This window comes from Pseudorasbora parva, chromosome 13 (genome assembly GCF_024679245.1).
Source record: "Pseudorasbora parva isolate DD20220531a chromosome 13, ASM2467924v1, whole genome shotgun sequence".
Classification (NCBI taxonomy): domain Eukaryota; kingdom Metazoa; phylum Chordata; class Actinopteri; order Cypriniformes; family Gobionidae; genus Pseudorasbora; species Pseudorasbora parva.
The window spans coordinates 34,510,050-34,532,417 of record NC_090184.1 but is presented as its reverse complement, the minus strand read 5'-3'; the positions used below and the strand labels follow the sequence as shown (position 1 = coordinate 34,532,417).

At 38.0% G+C, this 22,368-nt stretch overlaps 1 protein-coding gene across 2 annotated transcripts in view; it reads right to left on the bottom strand.

Moving 5' to 3' along the window:
* Window positions 1–6,547: 6,547 nt before the first annotated feature.
* The window catches only part of faf1 (Fas (TNFRSF6) associated factor 1), a 90,540-nt gene continuing 74,719 nt past the window's right edge, over window positions 6,548–22,368 (bottom strand). For both annotated transcript variants that reach the window (XM_067414124.1, XM_067414125.1), the window contains exons 16-19: window positions 19,618–19,698; window positions 19,216–19,293; window positions 16,153–16,368; window positions 6,548–7,041 (exon numbers count right to left, since the gene is read on the bottom strand). In XM_067414124.1, coding sequence (XP_067270225.1) covers window positions 6,958–7,041; window positions 16,153–16,368; window positions 19,216–19,293; window positions 19,618–19,698 — 459 coding nt within the window. In that variant the 3' untranslated portion in view covers window positions 6,548–6,957. The remainder of the gene's footprint in view (window positions 7,042–16,152; window positions 16,369–19,215; window positions 19,294–19,617; window positions 19,699–22,368) is intronic.

Below are 22,368 nucleotides of genomic sequence, written 5' to 3'. Positions count from 1 at the left end.
TCTGCCTCCCTTTACAAACGAATCAAACAGAAAAGCAGGAACCCAGTGAAAGAGCGCTCATTGAGATCACAGATGGAGTATAGGTTTTTGCAAGAAATTTGAGAAACACCATTGTCCCAAATCCAAACTCAATGTGGTCCCTCACAATGGGTCGGGCTTTGAGCTGCGCCGACTCAATTGGCCTTGTTTTTTAAACTTGAAGTGTTGAGCACAAAGACCGGCCTCCTAAATGTCACAACCGCTCCAAGTGGGGCTCTGCAGCGCGATGCTGTCTGAAAAAAGAAAAAGAACACAATTATGAAGCAATAATTACTCTGCTTCTCTTCGCACGCCACTGCGTCTATTCAGGCCCCTTTAGCCCCATTTAATGCTTTATCCTCGTCCACGATAATCCGAATACCACAGCTTTATTATTTTTTCTTCTCCCTTGCAGAATTTTTTTTATGAAACAGGAGTGGGAAAAGGGGTTTGCGCTAACCTGGACAATGGCCGTGTCAACTTACTTTCTGGACAGCTTTTTAATATCGAAAGATTAATGAGCTGTGTCACTGCTGAAAGCTGCTGAACACTATGTGAAATATTTATTATTAATAAATGGACCCGTTTCACCTGGAATTAGTAAACTAGTATTCGGCAGAGTTAACTGTCCTCACATAAATAAATGAATCAAGTATATAGCGTCTTAATTTAAATCGTGAAAAGCGAAAATTCTGAGCTCTGCATTTTTCGACCACGTGTCAAAAAGCTGACCTAAATACATTTTGAGTAGCATTATACTATGCCTATTGATATTATTAATATAGCTTTGGTTAACGTTTAAAACGTTTTTTATTCAATGCACCAAAAAAGAGTAATAAAACAGAGCTTGAAATAAAAATAAAAGCAGTTTATAGTATTGTCCTGCAGATTTGCTACCTCACTTTGCTGAGTAAAATATTTTTGAAGAACAACTGACGTCTTAATGTTTCTTTGCTGTTTTCATATAAATTATTTTACATAAAGTATAAATAAAATATTTACAATGAATTCATATACTGGTTGTCTTTTTTGTCTGGACAAAACTGGGAATTTGTGATGCACTGGAAAATAAAGTACAAAAGTTGCAACTATTTCTGGTGCCAGAGATTTTTTTTATTTATTTATTTATATTTTTAATTTTATTTTTTACTTGCATTATGTTTAGGGTTGAAATGTTGATCCCTTGATTGCCAATTACGTGCTAGATTTGTCATTTACCAAGACCTAATCATCATCTATAATCTAGATCTCATCAAAACATATAACTAGCCTAAAAAATAAAAAAAGAAAATAGAATGACATTTATTACAGCTTATTTCTTTCATAACCAATAACTAAACAGGTACTCAAAAAAGTTAAACTCAATTGTTCTTAAAAACCAGTATTGGCTACAAAAACGTAAAATGAATGAATGAATGAATGAATGAATGAATGAATGAATGAATGAATGAATGAATGAATGAATGAATGAATGAATGAATGAATAAATAAATAAATAACTGAACCCATACACTTCTAAATAATATTTAAGTTCTTGGGGAAAAGTGCAAACTAGAATTTAAAAAAAAAATAATTAAAGAGGAAAAGAGTGGCAAATTTAATTAAATTAATTAGAGAGAAAAAAAAATAAAAGTCAATCGATTTAAAACTAGCAAACTACTCTGGTACCAGAATAAGCAAAAGTCTTTTTCCCTAATTGAAGAATCATCCATATACAGTCAAAAAGTAATCTGCAGTCCTGTAATCTTCAGGTCTCAATAGCTAAAGAAAGTAAAATAAAAACTCTATTGAAAACTCTTGGAGATCCGTCAGGATGACTGAAGTATTTCTTTTAGTAGCAGCCAATAAAACTATTTCTGTTCACACCAACCCCTCCCGCCTCACTCACTCCATCCGCACACAATGCCCACCACAAATGAGCCCTCTTTTTCGGGCGACTCTTTAAGCCGCATAGATTCTGTTTCTCTAGCGTCTCTGAGAAAGTAAACTTTGAGTGACCCTCCAGGTTAGTTTAGTCTGGGATTTCAGCATCGTTGGGTGAGTGGATGCTGTGGGATCAGGAACTGCTTCAAAGAAGAGATCACTTGCGTCAAGAATTCTCTTCTCTCACCAAGGGCCAGCAGCATTCTTGACCCTTAAAGACTAGTCAAACATTATTGAACGCTTCCCTATTGTTATTGAAGAATCGAGTCACCACCTGATGTTGCCAGAGGAGAATCGGTGTCACAGGAAGCCACAAAATTACTATTGTCCGTAAGTAGAGTTTGGGATCAAACCATGATGGCATTGGAAAATCGGATTCCTGATTGACAGCAGCTCCAATTCAGGGTCAATGATTGAGATGTCACAGATCTGACAAGCGATCAGAAAAAGGAAAACACATAAATAGCTCTAATAAACCTTTAGAATACTAAAAAACTTTTAACAAGACAGATAACATATGATATATAGAAATATATCATTTAGCCTACATAAAGCATACATTTACATAATACATCTCAAATAAATGGCAATAAAAATGGCAATCCATCTATCCACCTTCTATCCATTCATCCATCCAATAAATCTCAAATGGCAATAAAAACGCCAATCCATCTATCTACCTTCTATCCATCCATCCATTAAATCCATCAATTCTCAAATGGAAATAAAAATGTCAATCCATCCATTCACCTCTCATCCACCCATCACTCATTCATTCATCCATCCATCCATCAACCCAATCCATTAATTCATCCATCAATTCTCAAATGGCAATAAAAACTATCTATCTATCTATCTATCTATCTATCTATCTATCTATCTATCTATCTATCTATCTATCTATCTATCTATCTATCTATCTATCTATCTATCTATCTATCTATCTATCTATCTATCTATCTATCTATCATCCATCAATTCTCAAATGGAAATAAAAATATAAATCCATCCATCCATCCATCCACCTTCCATTCATTCATTCATTCATTCATTCATTCATTCATTCATTCATTCATTCATTCATTCATTCAATCATCCATCCCTCCATCAACCCACCCTCCCACCCAGCCATTTATTCATCCATCCATCCATCCATCCATCCATCCATCCATCCATCCATCCATCCATCCATCCATCCATCCATCCATCCTCCATCACTATAATAATTCTAAAATAAATGGCAATAAAAAAAATATAATCCATCCATCAATCCACCCACCCACCCACCCATCCATGCATCCATCCATCCACTACACCCAAGCATCCATCCATTCATCCATAATAAATTGCAATAAAAATGTCAATCTAAACACCCACCCACCTATTCATCCATCTATCCATCAATTTACATAATATATCTCAAATTAAGGGCAATACAAATGTAATAATCCATCCATCAATTCTCAAATGGCAATAAAAATTTCAGTCAATCCATCCACCTATCATCCACCCTCCATTCATCCATCAACCCACTCACTCACCCACCCATTCATCCATCCATCCATCAATTTACATAATAGATCTCAAATAAATGGCAATACAAATGTCATAATCCATCCATCCATATAATAAATCTAAAATAAATGGCAATAAAAATGTCCATCTATCCACATAACCACCCACACACATCCACCCATTAACCCTATCCATCCATCTATAATAAATGGTAATAAAAATATCTAAGCACCCACCCATCCATCCATCCTCCATCCATCTATTTATCTACATAATAAAGCTCAAATAAATGGCAATGTCATAATCCATCCATCCATCCATCATTCTCCATTCATCCATCCACCCTATCATTTACCCTCTATTTATCCATCAACACCCCCATGAATTCACATAATATATCTCAAATAAATGGCAATACAAATTCCATCCATCCACCCACCCACCCTCCATCCATTCATCCATCAACCCATCATGCACCCTCCATTAATCCATCAACCCAGCCATCCATGCATCTCTCAAATGACATAATAAATCTGAAATAAATGGGAATCAAATTGTCATCATCCATCCATCCACCCACCCAGCATCCTCTATTCATCTGCCATCTTTTATATAATATATCTCAAATAAATGGCAATAAAAATGTCATAATCCACCCTCCATTCATCTGCCATCTATACATTTACATAAATCTCAAATAAATGGCAAGAAAAATGTCATTACTTTTTGAAATAATTATATAAAGTCTAAAGGCTAATAAAATAAATTTCCAATTGCGACATAATGGGAGGTAAACCAATCAAAGTCCTCTGATTCAGGATTGGTGTGTTTTGTTTAGTTTACTGTTTCAATTGTGGGAACTATTGCTCTGAACACACCTGCCAAAAGAACGTCGATTACAAAGTCTCGACAAGCTGGATCAAGCTGAAAGAAATATCAGTTCACAATTTAAATGACAGCATTTCCGACCTGCACATCACTGCTCTCCGTGTCAGCGCAAAGCTGATGTCTGTGTGTATTAACCAATCATTCAGTCACTGAAACCGTAATATCACACGCACACAATAACTGCATAACCAACATTTCTTCCTCGGGCTGGATTTGCCAGTCTTTCACACCTGATTTAGCTTGGGAAAAAAAGAGAAAATCTTACCTTTCAGTGCTTGCTATTTCTTGAAAAAAGGGAAAGTAGATCAATCAGGCCAAACTAAACATGAAACCAGGAGAGCTGTTATCTGCAGATTCTGAAACACATTTAAGTCCAATTTACACAGGCATTACTCATATTTGACAACATTTAATTTCAGCGCATGAAGTGAGCAAGAGGGCACATATTCGAAGGAAGAAACGTTCACATTTTGCGAATGCTCACATTGAGGCTGATGAACACACACAAGAGCCGATTTCAGAGAATTGTGTTACCCGACCAAGCTTGACGGATCACGAGAGCTGTAATTTAGTTTGTTGTTGTCACTTTGAACAAGGTTGCTTTCTCCTTTGTCTGAAATAAATCCTGAACTCAATGACCAGAACAACACAATGTTTGATTTAGGTTAAAATGCTAAGTTCACTCTCAGTGTGTGTGTGTGTGAGAGAGAGAGAGGATGATTCAAGTCTTCTAAGGGCACATCATCCACAGTGGAAGTATGACTGGGTGCACACATTAAACGCCCAGATTCCTTGCGTGAGAACGGCAAGGCAACACAAATGAAACAGCCTGCAGGTTAGACTCTTTCCAGTGTAAAAACTGTACTTCACATAAAACATCCAAGAGCTGTCTTTGCATAAAGTTCATTAGAATGATCAATTCATTAGCTTTCAATACATTCATCAAAACTCACCAACCATCTTTAGGTCTTCAGTCATTATCTTAACTTGACCAAACCCATATAAGAGCAGTCTCTTGTTTTTTCTCTTTCATTAAAACGTATGGCGCTGTAGAGTACAGTAAGCATTTCATTTTAGAGTCCAATGGGGAAAAATAGCCATGACTAATTTTACTGATCAGAGATGTCTGAAACGTCAGTCTCTGCATATGTCGTGTAGTAATCATTGCATATTCTTTGTTGATTCCTTCCTGAATACATGACCAATCAAGTGAATGCAGCTAGCTACATTCTCAAGCACAATGACAAAAAATAAAAAAGCCAAAGGCATCTCTAGTGAATTACAATGTTAACCATTTGTTGTTCACATCAGCAGTGAAGATATTTGTAGTATTCCCAGGGTGTAATTTCCTCATTGAATCAAGATTCCAAAAAAAACTGATAATAAGCCTGCAGCCATCTCAAACTGTAAAAACACACTGGTGTGGTGTGATTGCACTCCTGTCATATGATGTAAAAAGAATAGTTCAAGCAAAAATGAAAATGCTGCCATTTGCTCACCTTCATACTCCAAACCTTTGTGGAGTTTTTCTGTGGAACACTTTTTCAAGAATTGTACCGTCATTCATTCTGATTTGTTAATATATCTTTCAATGATCTGAACTAAAAATCAGACAATTCATTGAAAAGTTCTGATTCAAAAGACCCATTGATCCATGAACAGAACATTGCTATTTTATACCATGTTTGACCAAGAGTTTTAGTGATAAAATGAGTCCTCTGTGTCCTTTTTGAAGCTCCAGTCCCCCTTTCAGATATAATTTCGGTTTTGAAAACAGTCCTACGGCTTTTGGAACGACATGTGAGAGTTAGTAAATAATATTAGAATCCTTTAAATGCACCTCATGTATTAAAATGCATGACTTCAGTGTGAAGAGACCATGTGCTGGTTTGATGATGATGATGATGATATAGCCACTCACACATGAAGGTAAAAATAAATTTAGAGTGGCAAGAGACATGCATGTTCATATATCCTTTATATAATGTATATCAACCTAAATCTAATACAGCATCAAACTTAAAAAGGGGGAAAAAATGGAGAAAAATAAACATAAGCAAATGAGATTAAAACCAAGTATTATCAATTTGGGTATCAGGAAGAAGCCGGGCTCTGAAGGGATGATGGTCTTTTCAGAGCCACGCTGAGAATCAGGGACTCTGAGAACCTTGGGAAAGGAAATGGTCCAGCATTCTCCAGGAAATGTCTCTTTGTATGACTTTTATTTATTTGTCACTTTTTAAATTGATTTTTTTTGTTGTCTCATTTCAACACAAAACATGTCTAAAAAGCAGCCATAGTGAGAAGTCCATGTCTGTGAGGCTGGCTCCTTTAGACTTCCACACCTCTGCTTTTTTTTCAGTTACCTTACGTTTTGGGTGGAGAAAAAAACATTACACTGCAGTTACGTGAGGAGAGTGATCGTTTATCCATGTGCTTGTGAAGGCCTCCGTGTGCATAAAATGTACACTCAGCATTCATATACAACGCACCATGTGATAGTGTGTGAAGGCTTGTATGTGTGTGTGTGGGGGTGTGTGTGTCTGGTCGGACATCATGCTAAAAGTTCTTTGCTTATTCTTCTCGTTCGCCTCGGGACATCTCGGAACGCTCCTACTCTTTGGCCTCCAGGAACAAGGTTTCCTGAGGGAAGAGTTTAGCCTCCAACAGATTCCACTCTGGGTCTAACTGCGTTATCTGGGGGGAGACAAAGAAAAAAAGAAGTGAATTTGAGACATGCCCCCGGGTTCATAGACAAGGCTTAAGCCTATTCCCAGACTTAAATGTATGTTTGAGCTGTTTTAACTGAAAACAACTTGCACTAGCACATCTTAAAATATGTCAGTTCCATTGTTTTGTCTCAAGTTGAACATCTGTAATGTTTCTTTCTAAGGCATGTTTATAAAAAAAAAAAAAGCTTCTTAAATTTCTTAATAAGGCCTAATCCTGACTTAATCTAAGCCCTGTTTGCGAAACCAGGGCTTTAAAGAGTTAGTTCACCGAAAAATGAAAATTCTGTCATTAATTACTCACCATCATGTCGTTCCAAACCCGTAAGACCTACGTTCATCTTCAGACCAAAAAGAGCTCTGACCCCTCCATAGACAGCTATTTAATTAACACGATCAAGGACCAGAAAGATAGTAAAGACATTGTTAAAATTGTCAATGTGACTCCAGTGGATCAATCTTGATTTTATGAAGCGACGAGAGTACGTTTTGTGTCATGCTGCTCACGTGAACAGCGTCACCCAATGGTAAGCCGGTATTCTGGAAGTGCTGCACTGTTTACGTTACGTCATAAGCATAAGAGTTTATTTTTTTGTGCACAAAAAGCATTCATCGCTTCGTTAAATTAAGATTGAGCCACTGGAGTCACATGAACTATTTTAACAATGTCTCTACTACCTTTCTGGACCTTGAACGTGTTAATTAAATAGCTGTCTATGGAGGGGCCTGAGAGGTCTCGGATTTCATTAAAAAGATCTTCATTTGTGTTCCGATGATGAACAAAGGTCTTACAGGTTTGGAACAACATGAGGGTGAGTTATTAATAACAGAAATTTCATTTTTGGGTGAACTAACCCTTTGATTTTCAATGCTTAAGCAATACATTTATTTCAGCTCATTTGATTTAATATCAAGATTGTAAATAATAAAAAATAGTTTACAATACATTTCGATTTTTTTTTTTGGGGGGGGGGGGGGTTATGCAACAATGAATGTACATTTTTACAGCATTTACAGCACATTAACGCAACTTAATCATTAACAATTAAACTGTTGTTCATTGTTGAGTTAATCATTTTAAAAGTTTAAACTGTATTTTAATTAACTGTACTTTTAAGATGTTTATTTTTTTTAAATATAATCAATATATTAATATTATATTTAAAAATATTAAATTAATAAATATATTCTCAAATGTTTTAAAGTCTCTAATGCTCATTAAGGCTGCATTTATTAGTTTTTTTTAATTTAGATATATTTAAATATGTAATTTATTCCTGTGGTAGCAAAGCTGATTTTTTACTCCAGTCTTCAATGTCATGTTTTTTCATAAATCATTCTAATATGCTGATTTGCTGCTCAAGAAACATAGCTTACTCTAACCAATTTTGAAAATGTTTATGCTGCTGTAATATTTTTGTTGAAACTGAGAGACAAAAAAATAAGTGTATTTCAGATGTTTTTCAGATGCTTAAGCAATCCAAAAAGTGGAATATTAAGAATGTAATATATTCGACAGTTCAATGTTCAAGAGGTGTGCGGGCTAAGATTCCTCCTAAACTATGCGACGTGTGGGGTCTGGACGTCTGATGTCATTGGTTAACATCGTAATGCGATAATGTCCCTGTGTGAGGTACGTGTCCTGTTTCCTTTTGAGATAGTTGCTGTTTGTTATCGCAAATGGACCAATCCAAACACAATGGCTGTGCCACAGCGACTGGGTGAGAACTCATCAGCCAGCAATAATGTCCATGAGAGGAGTCCGACTCAATTATCCAAAAGCACTGCAGTCTCTGGTCACACGTTTAACAGCAAACTAACTGACATTTGTGACGACACGACCATCATCCACATCTCTAGTTCAGGGATTTTCCCAGACGACGAGGAGTGACGAGCGCTTGTGTAAGCAGCTTGAGATCTTGCGCCGGGAGAGAAAAGGAGACCGGGAGATGATGGCTGCTTTGTAGTGAGCTAATAGCAGACCGTTCTCCTGTTACACGGGGTCTTTGCTCGCACCTGGGTGTCCGCACACTGCAGGTCCACAGCGCTCAGGACAAGGGCTTAACTGCAGCCTGGTGACAGGCCTCTGATTAAGGCCTATTCTCTACTTCGTAGACCGCTCCAGTTCTCTGTGCTCGTAATTAAAACAGAGCTGAAAGCAGCTGGGCTAGAAGGTGATGGGCTCAGAGAATAAAGCTAACATACTGTATTGTGTAATTTCAGTGAAAGCGGCCAGGACATTTGCAGGATACCACAAAGCTGAATAAAAGAAGTATATGCAACATTCATGGAAAAAAAGAACGGTGGATTAGATGAAATGAGAATATCTTGGTCCATGTTTCCTCATCTCAAGATACAGAACCAGGTCGTTTATTCCTGTGATTTATTCCTGTGATGGTAAAGCTGAATTTCTAGTATCATTACTCCAGTCTTCAGTGTCAAATGATCCTTCGAAAATAATTTTAATATGATGATTTGCTGCTCAAGAAATATTTCTTATTATCATCCATTGATAAACAGTTGTGCAGCTTGATGAATAGAAAGTGAAAAATATATATATAAATGTTAATGAAACAAATGTTGTAATCCAAAAGTCTTTCCTGTCACTTTTGATCAAATAAATGCATCTTTGCTGAAAAAAAGTATTTATTTAAAAAATCGTAATGACCTTAAACTTATGAACAGCAGTGTATGTAAAAATTACCAGTAAATGCTGAAAAAAAAAGTTTTTTCATAGTTCATTTATGATATCCAATTACTTTAAAGGTAGAATTCTGATTAATAATACAAAACCAATAATTCTAATGTCTATGAATTTAATTTTACATTAAAAAGTTGAAATGCTTTGAGGCAAAGGCCTCAAAACGCACCTGACATAAAGCAGACAACAGTACGTTCAAAGTGAAAGCGTATTATCGGCGGGTTTGGCATCTCAAAGGGGGGTAGTGCAGACATCACACCCGCTTCGTCACATTAGCTGTGTTGCCCCAAACCACACTTTAGCGTGTGACTTATGCCTTTTGTTTATCAATCTGACCTGAGGGCACAGGAGGGGGTAGTACCAGGGAAAGCATTGCAAAAAACACGTCGCTCCCACCAGGATACCTTCCCTCTCTTTCATTCCAGCGCTTGAGAAAAACTTCAAATGGAAATGAACCCGAAAACCTGCTATAACACCACATAATCTGGTAGAAGTAAATGAGGTTCTAGGGTGGCGCAGATGTGTGTGTGTGTTTGTGTTGATGACTGTTCTCTTTTAAAGGGGAATGAGAGAAACAAGGTGGCACTGCAATGGCAGGAGACAGATGCCATGGGTGATTGTTTACATTGTTATCCAATTAACAGACCATAAGAGGAGAAGCATCTGTCAACAAACAAAGCTGTTGTTTTCCTCCTCTCTCCTTGTCTTGACTCTTTAGCTCTTTTTCTTCTTCTCACTCCCTCCCTCTTTTCCCAGCTCTTGTTAGTTTCAGAAAGCTTCTCTTTGGCCCTCTTGAATTAAATTAGACTTCTCCGTGCAACACTGACAGCGCTGGTGCTTCCAATACCACGGCTGACACACAAATGCACACTCTCACACAGAGTCATAAAATTAAAGTACGATTAAAACCCTCCTGACTGACGACCTTAACCTCTCAGAGCATCGCTTTCGTTCCAACGGGGGATGTTAGGACCAAATGAATTCAAAAGTGCCCGGGTAGTGTGATCTCCACTGATGAACAATACATTCTCCGACTTCCAAAGTAAACAGAAGAAGAAAAGAGATCATTTGAAGGGTGTGGAGACTCATATCACCGTAATCCTGAAGAGGTTTATTAAAGCAAGAAGTGGCCGTGTGATGGAGGAGAGGCCCAGGCGGCTGTTTTCTTTGGGCCTTGATGATGTTGATGGCAGGTAATCCTGTTAAACCTTTAACACACTCATCTTCAACGGCCCCACACAGTCACCAAACAAACACAGGACAGCCGCCCAGATGACCAGAGGAAAAGGGACACGAAAACTTCTACTCGACTTTTGAGCCCTAAACGGAGCGATGAGCATGCCACCTATTAAAACAGTGGACAAAACGGTTTACAATCAATTATAAGTAGCAAAAAAGTTCAATGTACACTACCTATCAAAAGATTGGGCTTGGGTTAGTTTTAAAAAAACGTTTGAAAGGCTCTTATGCTCAACATTTACTTGATAAAAAATACAGTAAAACAGAAAATATTTAGCAAAATATTAAAAATTAAAATAACTGTTATCTATTTTAATATATTTTAAAATGTAATGTATTACTGTGATGGCAAAGCTGAATTTTTTTCATGTGATCCTTAAGAAATAATTCTAATATGCTGATTTGGTGTTCAAAAATATTTCTTATCAGTGTAAAAAGCAATGTTTTGTGAAACAGTACCACATAGCTTTCTTTGATGAAGAAAGCTCTAAAGAACAGCATGTATTTGAAATAGAAATGTCTTTTTTGGCATTATACATTTCGATTTAATGCATCCTTGCTGATTAAAACAATTTATTCAAACTTTTGAGTGGCAGTGTTAAAAATATTCTATGCAGCTGAGGGCAAAATGTGGGGAAAGAACCTCAAATAAATAAATATATATATATATATATATATATATATATATATATATATATATATATATATATATATATATATATATATATATATATATATATATATATAAAATATTATATAAATATCTTCTCTTTTAGTCTATTATATATTTTTATAATTTAAAAATACTGTCGGCTGAAGGCAACGTTTACTGGCACTGTTAGTGTAAATATGTTTTATTGTGAAATTTGAGCAGTACTTTTAGATTAAAAAGAAAGAACATCACTGACTGCACTGTGTACATTTCTACAACCAGACTATTTGAAAAGTCCTGAGGGAATGAATACAGAGTTCACTGGAAAACAAAATAAAAGACTGTCTCAGAGAACGATTCACTGAAGTCACTTGCAGCTGCCTGTTTAGTTTAATTAATTTCATTATTAGTATACTTAAGGATTAACCTGATCAATAACACAGTAAAAACTCATTAAAATGACAATACAGAGTTGCATCATAAAGCAGGTGTATGTTACCAGGCCGAGGCAAAGTAAATCAACAACTAAAGGCATTATTGTAAATTAAGAACACGCGCTGTAAGAAAGGTCTGGCTTCCGAATCACGCAGTCAAAACATTAAAAGTGAATTAGTAATAAACTGAACGTCAGCCCTCGCTGATGCGGTGCGAGACTTGTTTAAACTGAAGATCACCACTTTAAAAGCCAGGGAAATAAATATTGCTGTTCATTAGCGCTAATAAAAGGATCTGCAATAAACGGCGGCTAAGAGAGTAGGAAAATAAAAAACAGACACGCGAGACGTGGTTTTCCAAACAGAAGGAAAAAAGAAAAGGAAAAAATAAAAAAAGAAAGGAAAAAAAATACAGCTGAAACAACGGAGTTCTAATGAAGCCATTTAGGGTTCTCCACCATTAATTAAAACCCAATAGCCAGGTCTGTGTTAGCGCTGTGTTGTAGAGTGTTTATTTGGCCAATTAGGAAAGCGGTGGGAGATCATTATCTGCCTGCAGGAGCGGTGAGGGCGTTAGCGTTCGCAGTGTTGGAGAAAGACTCTGCTAAGGGCCGGCCGAGGATGGAGATGGGGTGGTGGGTTGAGGGGGGGCTATTCCCACCTCTGGGGAGAAGTCAGTTCTGGCTCCATGCTTGTCTTTAGCATGACCATGGGATGCTAAGGGGGGGTCTAAGGGCAAGAAGCCAACATAAATGCACAGACAGGCCAGGCGCTGACGCAAGAGATGTGAAACCGCACATCCAAATGGCTTTCTGAGGTTGAAAGGGACAGATGTATTGGTTTTCAACTGGTTTTCTTCAGTAACCAGATTTTGGACATCATATGATAGCCTAATACAAAAAAATATTATACTTATGTAAACAACGCTGAAAAGCAATAAATAAATATTATACATATATAATAAACATGGCTACATTCATGTATTTTTTGCATTTCAGTGCGTTGTTTACATAAGTGCAGTATTATTATTATATAGGTATATTATATGTATATATACAGTCAAACCAGGGCACAATTAGATAATAAAGGACACAATTAGATAATACCAATTTAGCTGTAACCAATGACCAAGCAAAGCTTACTTTTGTTCAGTCTGTCTGTGGTGTAAACGGTCAAATTAGCAATTAAAGAAAAAACACCTAGGCAAAACATGGTCAGGTCAAAGTGTCTGAATCATTTTGGTCACAAATTGTTATACAATTTACTGGTTATCCACTGTATGAAGAATTTTTGGGTATAATATGTCAGTTTACTTTATTTTGCTATCCTCACTTACATAAATTAACTATAGTGTCCTGCACCCACTAGTAAACATATATACTAGTGTACTAGTGTATATAGATATCTGGTGTCAATAATTTTTTGTTTGACTGTATATGTATGTGTGTGTTTGTGTGTGTGTGTGATATATATATATATATATCACACACACACACACACACACATACATATACAGTCAAACCAAAAATTATTGACATACAAATATTACATGTATGTAAATAACACACTAAATTGTAATAAGCAAATATTATAGAAATAATTAAACTACTGGATTTCAGTGTATTGTTTACACAGGTTCAATAATATAATAATTTAAATAATATAATATAATATTTTGTTCAATTATATTAATATGGAACTACACATAAAGCTTATTCCTTTTAGAAATATGTACAAATACATTTTAGTTTCATTTCATTATTTGCATTTAGAATAGTTTTCTCTATTCAGAACAGACCTGTGATTAATTTTTGGGTCTCAACGCACCAGTTGGGAGACATTGTTTGAAACGCAACACAAACATGAGATAAGGTTACTCGTCCAAGAGATGTCCTTCGTGTATCCTGAGTTGGATAACTTAAAAAAACAAACAAATAAAAAAAAAATCAGAAAAGACATCGAGCTCTTCAGATGATTGGAGGTCCTCTAAGCACTGGTGTGAGTGGCGATGTGACTGTGCCATGACATTAATGAGTGTTATGAATAGAAAGGGAATCCTGAGGCTGCTTTCTAATCCTTCCTCACACTCTCGTTCAGAAGAGTGCAGGTGCATTGGATCTGTCCATCAAAGGGAAGAAAAGAACAAACAAACTGACAAACACAACCCTCACAGGCCGCAAATGAAACAAAAGCCTTCAGACACTTTTCCATCTCTCGCTTTCTAAACTCCTCTATTTAATCACTCTCTTATTGCTGGCAATTATCTTGGTTTTGGATGCAGAGATGAGGAGGAGAAGGGGGGGGGGGGGGGAGAGAGAGAGAGAGAGAGAGAGAGAGAGAGAGAGAGAGAGAGAGAGAGAGAGAGAGAGAGAGAGAGAGAGAGAGAGAATGAAGTTTAAACATTTGTGCAGAATTACAAATGCAATAGTGCTCATGGCCTAATCCTGTGGGAGGGATAGAGCGAGTCTGTGGCAGAGATGATTTTAATTAGAAGAGGCAGAGAGAGAGAAAGAGAGAGAGGATTAAACTCGAGCACTGTAGTCACAGTCACAAACACAGCCTGTTTTTCCTGCTTTCGCTTCCCTCCTTTTGCTGCTGGATACACATTTCACCCTCCGCAGAAACGCGTAACTCGATTCTCTTTTGGTTTCCAAACAGAGACTGTGAATAAATGCAATGTAACGTGTGAAATGGTGTTTGTTGGGTGTGAGGCTGTCCGAGAACAAGTGTTAAAGGCGGATGCTTAGTGTTTATGTGGGTTATATGGCATTTTGTGTGTGTGTGTACGTGTGTGTGTGTGTGTACGTGTGTGTGTGTGTGTGTGTGTGTGTGTGTGTGTGTAAAAGTGCCTGTTTGTTGGGGGGCCTTAGTGCTCATCCCCAAAGGGTTTGATGACATGCTGTCTGGGCAGGCCTGCACACATCTCTTGATTAATGGAAAGCGCATTTCTGTTTCCATGCTGTTAATTAGTCAGGTCGTTAAGAGCAGCGCTTGTTATCTACCTGCTGTAGAGTGCACAAACGCAGCACTTTAATGTACACACACACACACGAGCGCACACGCACACACACACACACACACACACACACACACACACACACACACACACACACACACACACACACACACACACACACACACACACACACACACACACACACACACACACAGAGTACTGCTGACTGTATCCGAAGTAGCCAATGCACCTTTCTGCTTTCGAGGACTTCAATTGATATATTCCGTATATCATGCATGCATTTGTGGATAGATAAAAAAAAAACATAAAATACACAAGAGGAAAAGAAATACTAATTAACCACGCATGGCTTTTAATTAATGTGCAGGTGTGTGACTGACTATCTGTGGACTTTTACAGTACACACACACACACACACACACATGGACCAAGATGAGCAACAAACTTCTGCCACACGCTGGGATTAACTAGCCAATTATACACTCTATTTTTCCTGCTGGGCTGTAACACTCACACACACTCTTTACACGCACACACACACACAGTTATTAGTGCACCGCAGATGGACAGGAATTAAAAGATATTCACCATCAGTGGGGCTCTAGACTAATATCAGTCATGTTCCAGCATGGGGAAAGTTGCCCACAGAAAATATATTGAACAGGAAGGAGGCGGGAGTGTCAGGACTGTGTGCGCACTTGTGTACTTATAATAGCTGTCACAAATGAGGCTACGATTGTGACCAATATCATTATGATGTACAAGTTAATAAAGTCATTTGCAAAAAAATATCCTCAGTAGTGAGCCACATTGAACAATAAAACTTAAGTTAATTTAACTTTAACCGGAAAAGGTGGTTAGTAAATGAGGAGTAAATACATGATTCATATTATTATTATTTGTTATACTCTATGTTATTACAATTATTTTAAGGTTTTTTTGTGTTTATACGTTTTTATTTAAGGTTAAGGTTTATTTTAAGGTTAAGGTATATTTTAGAGTCGTAATTAATGGAAATTTAAGCTTATTTGAAAATGATATAAAATCTAAAAGTTTGTGTGCATGAGTAAACTCACATTTCTGCGAGGAAAAGTGGTGAGCAATTTGAACTCGTCGGAAGGGTAGCCCTTTGAGGCGACGAAGTCGAACAGGACCTGGAGTTTACAGCTGCCCAGGAACCGTCTTTCCAAAAACTCGCCGCTTGGCGTCCGGATGCGCAGCTTGCTGATTGGCTCTCCGCCCTCCTCTTTGGGCTCTGGTGGCAGGGCCTGCTCCAATGAGAGACGAATAGCCTGCGCAGGGGACAGCAAAACAGTAACATTAGAGGAAAACTATCGAGATGTATCTCATGAACTAACTGCACTTCATAACAGTATTGAATTTAGAGATTAACAGCTCATTGAACACTAAAATTACATTAAAGTGCATCATTGTAGCACATTATATACATCAGCATGGAACTTAGGCAAAAAAGCACGCAAGTCGTGCGTCAAAGGTCCTAAATTTAGCACTCCTTCACAGCTTGATCATGCCACTAAAAATCTTTCCGTTTTGCACGTCAGAGAAATATCACACTGTTAAAAAAAAAAACTAAACAAGTCTAAAGCGAGGGATGGGCAGGGAAACAGTGAGAAGTCGCATGCACATTTAAAGAGAACAAGAGCGAAAGCGAGAGGAAGAGATGAGGGAATTGCGCCGTCTCTAGTGACACGGAGCATGACCTGCCGCTCCTCTGGGCTTTTCAACTCCAGCTTGTTGTTCCTGTTGTGACACTGGGCAGCATATGCTGTGACAAAACACGCAGGCTTTATTTACACACCATAATGCAATTATATTTCATCAAAGTGTACAACAGTAGCTCATTAGCAGCAGGTGGCTTGTGCGAGCGCGTGCCGGCCCCGCTCCCTTAGGTAAGGGCCGCGTGTAAAAAGCCCTCTGGGGGTCGAACGGCGTCTCTCCCCAGCCCTGCTCGGGATGTATGTGTGCGCGTTCGTATCTGCGCGTTTCCTGGTCCCTGCGCACAAAGGGCACTAAGGAGCATCCTTTTCACTGCGCTAAACAAACAGAGTGTGTGTGCATGTGTGTAGCACCTGACGGCACCGAATAATGACATCACCACTCCCCCTAGGCCTTTCATGCGCTGTCTGGATCACAAAAGAGTCCAAATCACAGAGCATTTCCCCTCTCTTCTTCTCTATACACTTTTGCTGATTGTTTCCCTCCAGTGGGCCCATTGTCGCCACGGACCCACCGAGGTGCTGTGGTTTGGGCGTGTGCGAGTGTGAGCGCGTGCTTGGATAGACTCCAGGTGGAGAGCATCTTACTGCCTTGTTTACACACACACACACACACAGACACACACACACACACACACAACAAAGTCGAAAAAAGACGCATAGAAAGAGACGCACAGAAAGCACATCCATACAGATACGCACATATGGTCAAACCGTAACAGCTGCCGAGAATCGCAAGAAACGAATGTCTGCCATTTAAATCTAATCTTTTCCTTCAAGAGCAAGAGGTTAATTACGATTGTGTGTGAATCCAAACATCGTCGAGATGTCATGAAACTTAACAGTTGACCTCTGAGGCGTAGGAATCGAAGATATGTCACCCGTTTCACAGTTTGGAGGTTCACATCCAAAGGCGTGACGTTTCTCCGACGAGCACGGGAGGGGAAAAAACATAAATAACAGTGTTTTGATGCAGGTGATTTTACCAGTATAAACATTGTCTTTGTGTGTGTGTGTGTGTGTGTGTGTGTGTGTATCAAGCTTCTCCCCTTAGGTTCATTACAGAGAGCAGGTGAACAACTTTAGACCCGGCTCTCATTAAAACACAAGGCCGCTGCTGAGTTAACAGCTTACACACACACACGCACGCACACACTCACACACACACACACACACTGCTGAAAACAGATCCGACACAATTACTTCGCCTCCAGGCCGTCTTTGTGTTTACCTCTGCACAATGTCTCTTATTAAAAGCTTTGTTCGTGACGAGCATTAAATGAAGCTAAAGTGAGCTATTGTAGGGTATCGTATGTTTGAAGGTCTATACTGTAGCCCTCACACAACATTCTGACATGAATGGTACCATGGCAATAGGAGATCGAACTAATTACATGCTTTTGTTGAAGCCTAAATGTGACAAATTATCTCATATAGCAGTTTCGCCTGAGCTGGTCCGGCTAGTATTTACTGCTGAATAAACAGACGGTAATCTACAGACGCTGGTGTGCAAAGCTTTTTGTTGTAAGCAAATATCTTATTAAAAAGAGTGTGTTGAACTTCTAAATGAACAGGTACACTTCGACAGGACCATCTGTAATACATTTGAATGTTAATACAGTGGTATTGTATTCTGCTGATCAGCTGATAGGGAACAGGTATATTTGCTCACTCCTACATCCACAGGTGAGATTTAACTTTCCGTGACACTTTTTGAGGCTGTCTTTGTGAGAGTGTCAGTGCTTTGACGTGCACCTGTCGTTTTGTACAGCTCATATACAGGACAATAGCGCAAACACTGCAGGAGTACGGGGGCGGATCGCAAATATGTATGTGATTTGTGTAACAATGTAAACTGTGTGTCTGATAAGAGCGGTTACGACTGGACATGAAGCTTTATGACTGTCACTGCTATTTGTCAGCTTATGAGGCATGAAATCCTATTTAAGAGGCATGTTTGGAATACGCAGAAACACATTTAATGTCGACATGAGTGAAATTGGCAGGTTTAAATTTGGGCTTAAAGCATCAGTGTCATTTTTGTGTTCATTTTTTCTGCTTCACTGGATGAGAAAGATTTAAGATGTTTTTGAAAGCATTACTGCTCCCTTTGAACTAATTAACTGGAACTGATATGCAACACAAAGAAATAGTAACACAATGCAGGAAATCAGTCATATATTGCAATCAAACAAAGCGTCGCTGGGATCTACGTAGAAAATAACAAGGAAACTAGTATATTTCTGGGAATTCCAGAAGGAAAGAATCATGATTACATGGTTTGTGTCACGCCACATTAAAGGTGAATCGTTTAGGATCATTCTCAGCTTTTCTTGCCATTATTCTCTGCACTTCTCATATAAACCATGTTACTGAAACCAAACCAGTGAAAGTAAACCTCACCTCTCGTTCCTCCTCCTGCTCTTTTCTGATTTGCTCCTTGCGAACTTGTTCAGCCTCTTCTCGCTCTTGTGCTTCTCTCTGTAAAAACGGCAACATTGAAAAAATATTCAGTAGCAACTAGCAAAAGAGATTCACAAAATCATTCAGCACCTATTTATTTCTTTATCATCTTAAAGTAAAACTAATAACTTAAAATATATGTTTACAACAAAAACAATATAGTTTCTAGAACTTCATGCAAGTACTACAAATAATAATAATAATAATCCTTATAATAACAATAGGGTTTCAGCACTTCATGCTTGAATCTCTGATAATAATAATAATAATAATAATAATAATAATAATAATAATAATAATAATAATAATAATAATAATAATACATTTTAAATCCTGCCAAACCTTTTTACGATCAGCCTCCAGAGACAAACGATAAGCTTCATCCTGTTCTCTCTTGACCGTTTCTCTGGCTTCACGTTCATCCTGAAAGAAAAGTATAAGTGGTCAAAATGGCAAAAACAATATTTAATTTCTAAATATGAACATTAATATTCATATTTATATGTTTATATAGAGTAGGATACAAATACAGTGCCTTGCAAAAGTATTCGGCCCCCTTGAACTTTGCAACCTTTTGCCACATTTCAGGCTTCAAATATAAAGATATAAAACTGTAATTTTTTTGTGAAGAATCAACAACAAGTGGGGGACAATCATGAAGTGGAAAGAAATTTATTGGATATTTCAAACTTTTTTAACAAATCAAAAACTGAAAAATTGGGCATGCAAAATTATTCGGCCCCCTTAAGTTAATACTTTGTAGCGCCACCTTTTGCTGCGATTACAGCTGTAAGTCGCTTGGGGTATGTCTCTATCAGTTTTGCACATCGAGAGACTGAAATGTTTGCCCATTCCTCCTTGCAGAACAGCTCGAGCTCAGTGAGGTTGGATGGAGAGCGTTTGAGAACAGCAGTTTTCAGTTCTTTCCACAGATTCTCGATTGGATTCAGGTCTGGACTTTGACTTGGCCATTCTAACACCTGGATATGTTTATTTTTCAACCATTCCATTGTAGATTTTGCTTTATGTTTTGGATCATTGTCTTGTTGGAAGACAAATCTCCGTCCCAGTCTCAGGTCTTTTGCAGACTCCATCAGGTTTTCTTCTAGAATGGTCCTGTATTTGGCTCCATCCATCTTCCCATCAATTTTAACCATCTACCCTGTCCCTGCTGAAGAAAAGCAGGCCCAAACCATGATGCTGCCACCACCATGTTTGACAGTGGGTATGGTGTGTTCAGGGTGATGAGCTGTGTTGCTTTTACGCCAAACATAACGTTTTGCATTGTTGCCAAAAAGTTCAATTTTGGTTTCATCTGACCAGAGCACCTTCTTTCACATTTGGTGTGTCTCCCAGGTGGCTTGTGGCAAACTTTAAACAACACTTTTTATGGATATCTTTAAGAAAGGGCTTTCTTCTTGCCACTCTTCCATAAAGGCCAGATTTGTGCAGTATACGACTGATTGTTGTCCTATGGACAGACTCTCCCACCTCAGCTGTAGATCTCTGCAGTTCATCCAGAGTGATCATGGGCCTCTTGGCTGCGTCTCTGATCAGTCTTCTCCTTGTATGAGCTGAAAGTTTAGAGGGACGGCCAGGTCTTGGTAGGTTTGCAGTGGTCTGATACGCCTTCCATTTCAATATTATTGAAGATATAAAATGTGCATTTTCAATGTGCATTTTCAATATTATTGAAATGCACATTGAAATGCACATTGCTTGCACAGTGCTCCTTGGGATGTTTAAAGCTTGGGAAATCTTTTTGTATCCAAATCCGGCTTTAAACTTCTCCACAACAGTATCTCGGACCTGACTGGTGTGTTCCTTGTTCTTCATGATGCTCTCCGCGCTTTAAACGGACCTCTGAGACTATCACAGTGCAGGTGCATTTATACGGAGACTTGATTACACACAGGTGGATTATATTCATCGTCATTAGTCATTTAGGTCAACATTGGATCGTTTAGAGATCCTCACTGTTGTGTATTTCCTCTTTTTGTTGTGAAGCACTTTGTGATTTTTACCTATGAAAAGTGCTATACAAATACATTTTACTTACTTACTTTTACTTACTGAACTTCTGGAGAGAGTTTGCTGCACTGAAAGTAAAGGGGCCGAATAATTTTGCACGCCCAATTTTTCAGTTTTTGATTTGTTAAAAAAGTTTGAAATATCCAATACATTTTGTTCCACTTCATGATTGTGTCCCACTTGTTGTTGATTCTTCACAAAAAATTACAGTTTTATATCTTTATGTTTGAAGCCTGAAATGTGGCAAAAGGTCCCAAAGTTTAAGGGGTCTGAATACTTTCGCAAGGCACTGTATCTGTGACCACATATCTGAGATTAAGAATCTATTTTAAACTTGGAAATAAAATTAGTTTGCAACATTTTAGACAGAAATAAAAATAATAATAATAATAATAAATATTGTTATTATTATTAAGTAACACATTTAAGAAAATAAATACTAAGGTTTTTTTTTTTTTGAGCAGTATAACATTGACCATGTGGACTAATATTTCCAAAAAGTATTTTAGCTGATAATATCATTTGAAATTGAGTTACATTTTTGTAGTTGTCTCAGACTTTTGGAGCTCACAATATATTCCACTATCTACATCCTATACCAGATAGCTAAAAGCATGTCTATCCAGATAGCAGATAACAATCCCACTGGATCTTTGACGTATGAGATGGTTCCTCATCATTGTCAGCAGTAATGGCCACATACTGAATTGTATTGTATTGTCGGACACACTAACTGGGGATGACTGAAAGAGTATCTTATAGAAGTGAATGTGTGGAGTTCCTCTACATACAATGGACGGGCTCTTTTATTCTTGTGAGTGTGTGTGTGTGTGTGTGTGTGTGTGTGTGTGTGTGTGTGTGTGTGTGTGTGTGTGTGTGTGTGTGTGTGTGTGTGTATCCTGTTTGTTAAGACCCAGCTGCAGGTCTACCTGCTGAGGCTGACGACTGTGAATAACTACTGTTGCTTTTGTGCAGTCAGGCTCGTGTGATTGTCTGTGGCCGCTTTTAAGACTAAGGGTCTTTTCTCCTGGCTGGACTTTGTGTGGAAATGTGAAAGAGTTG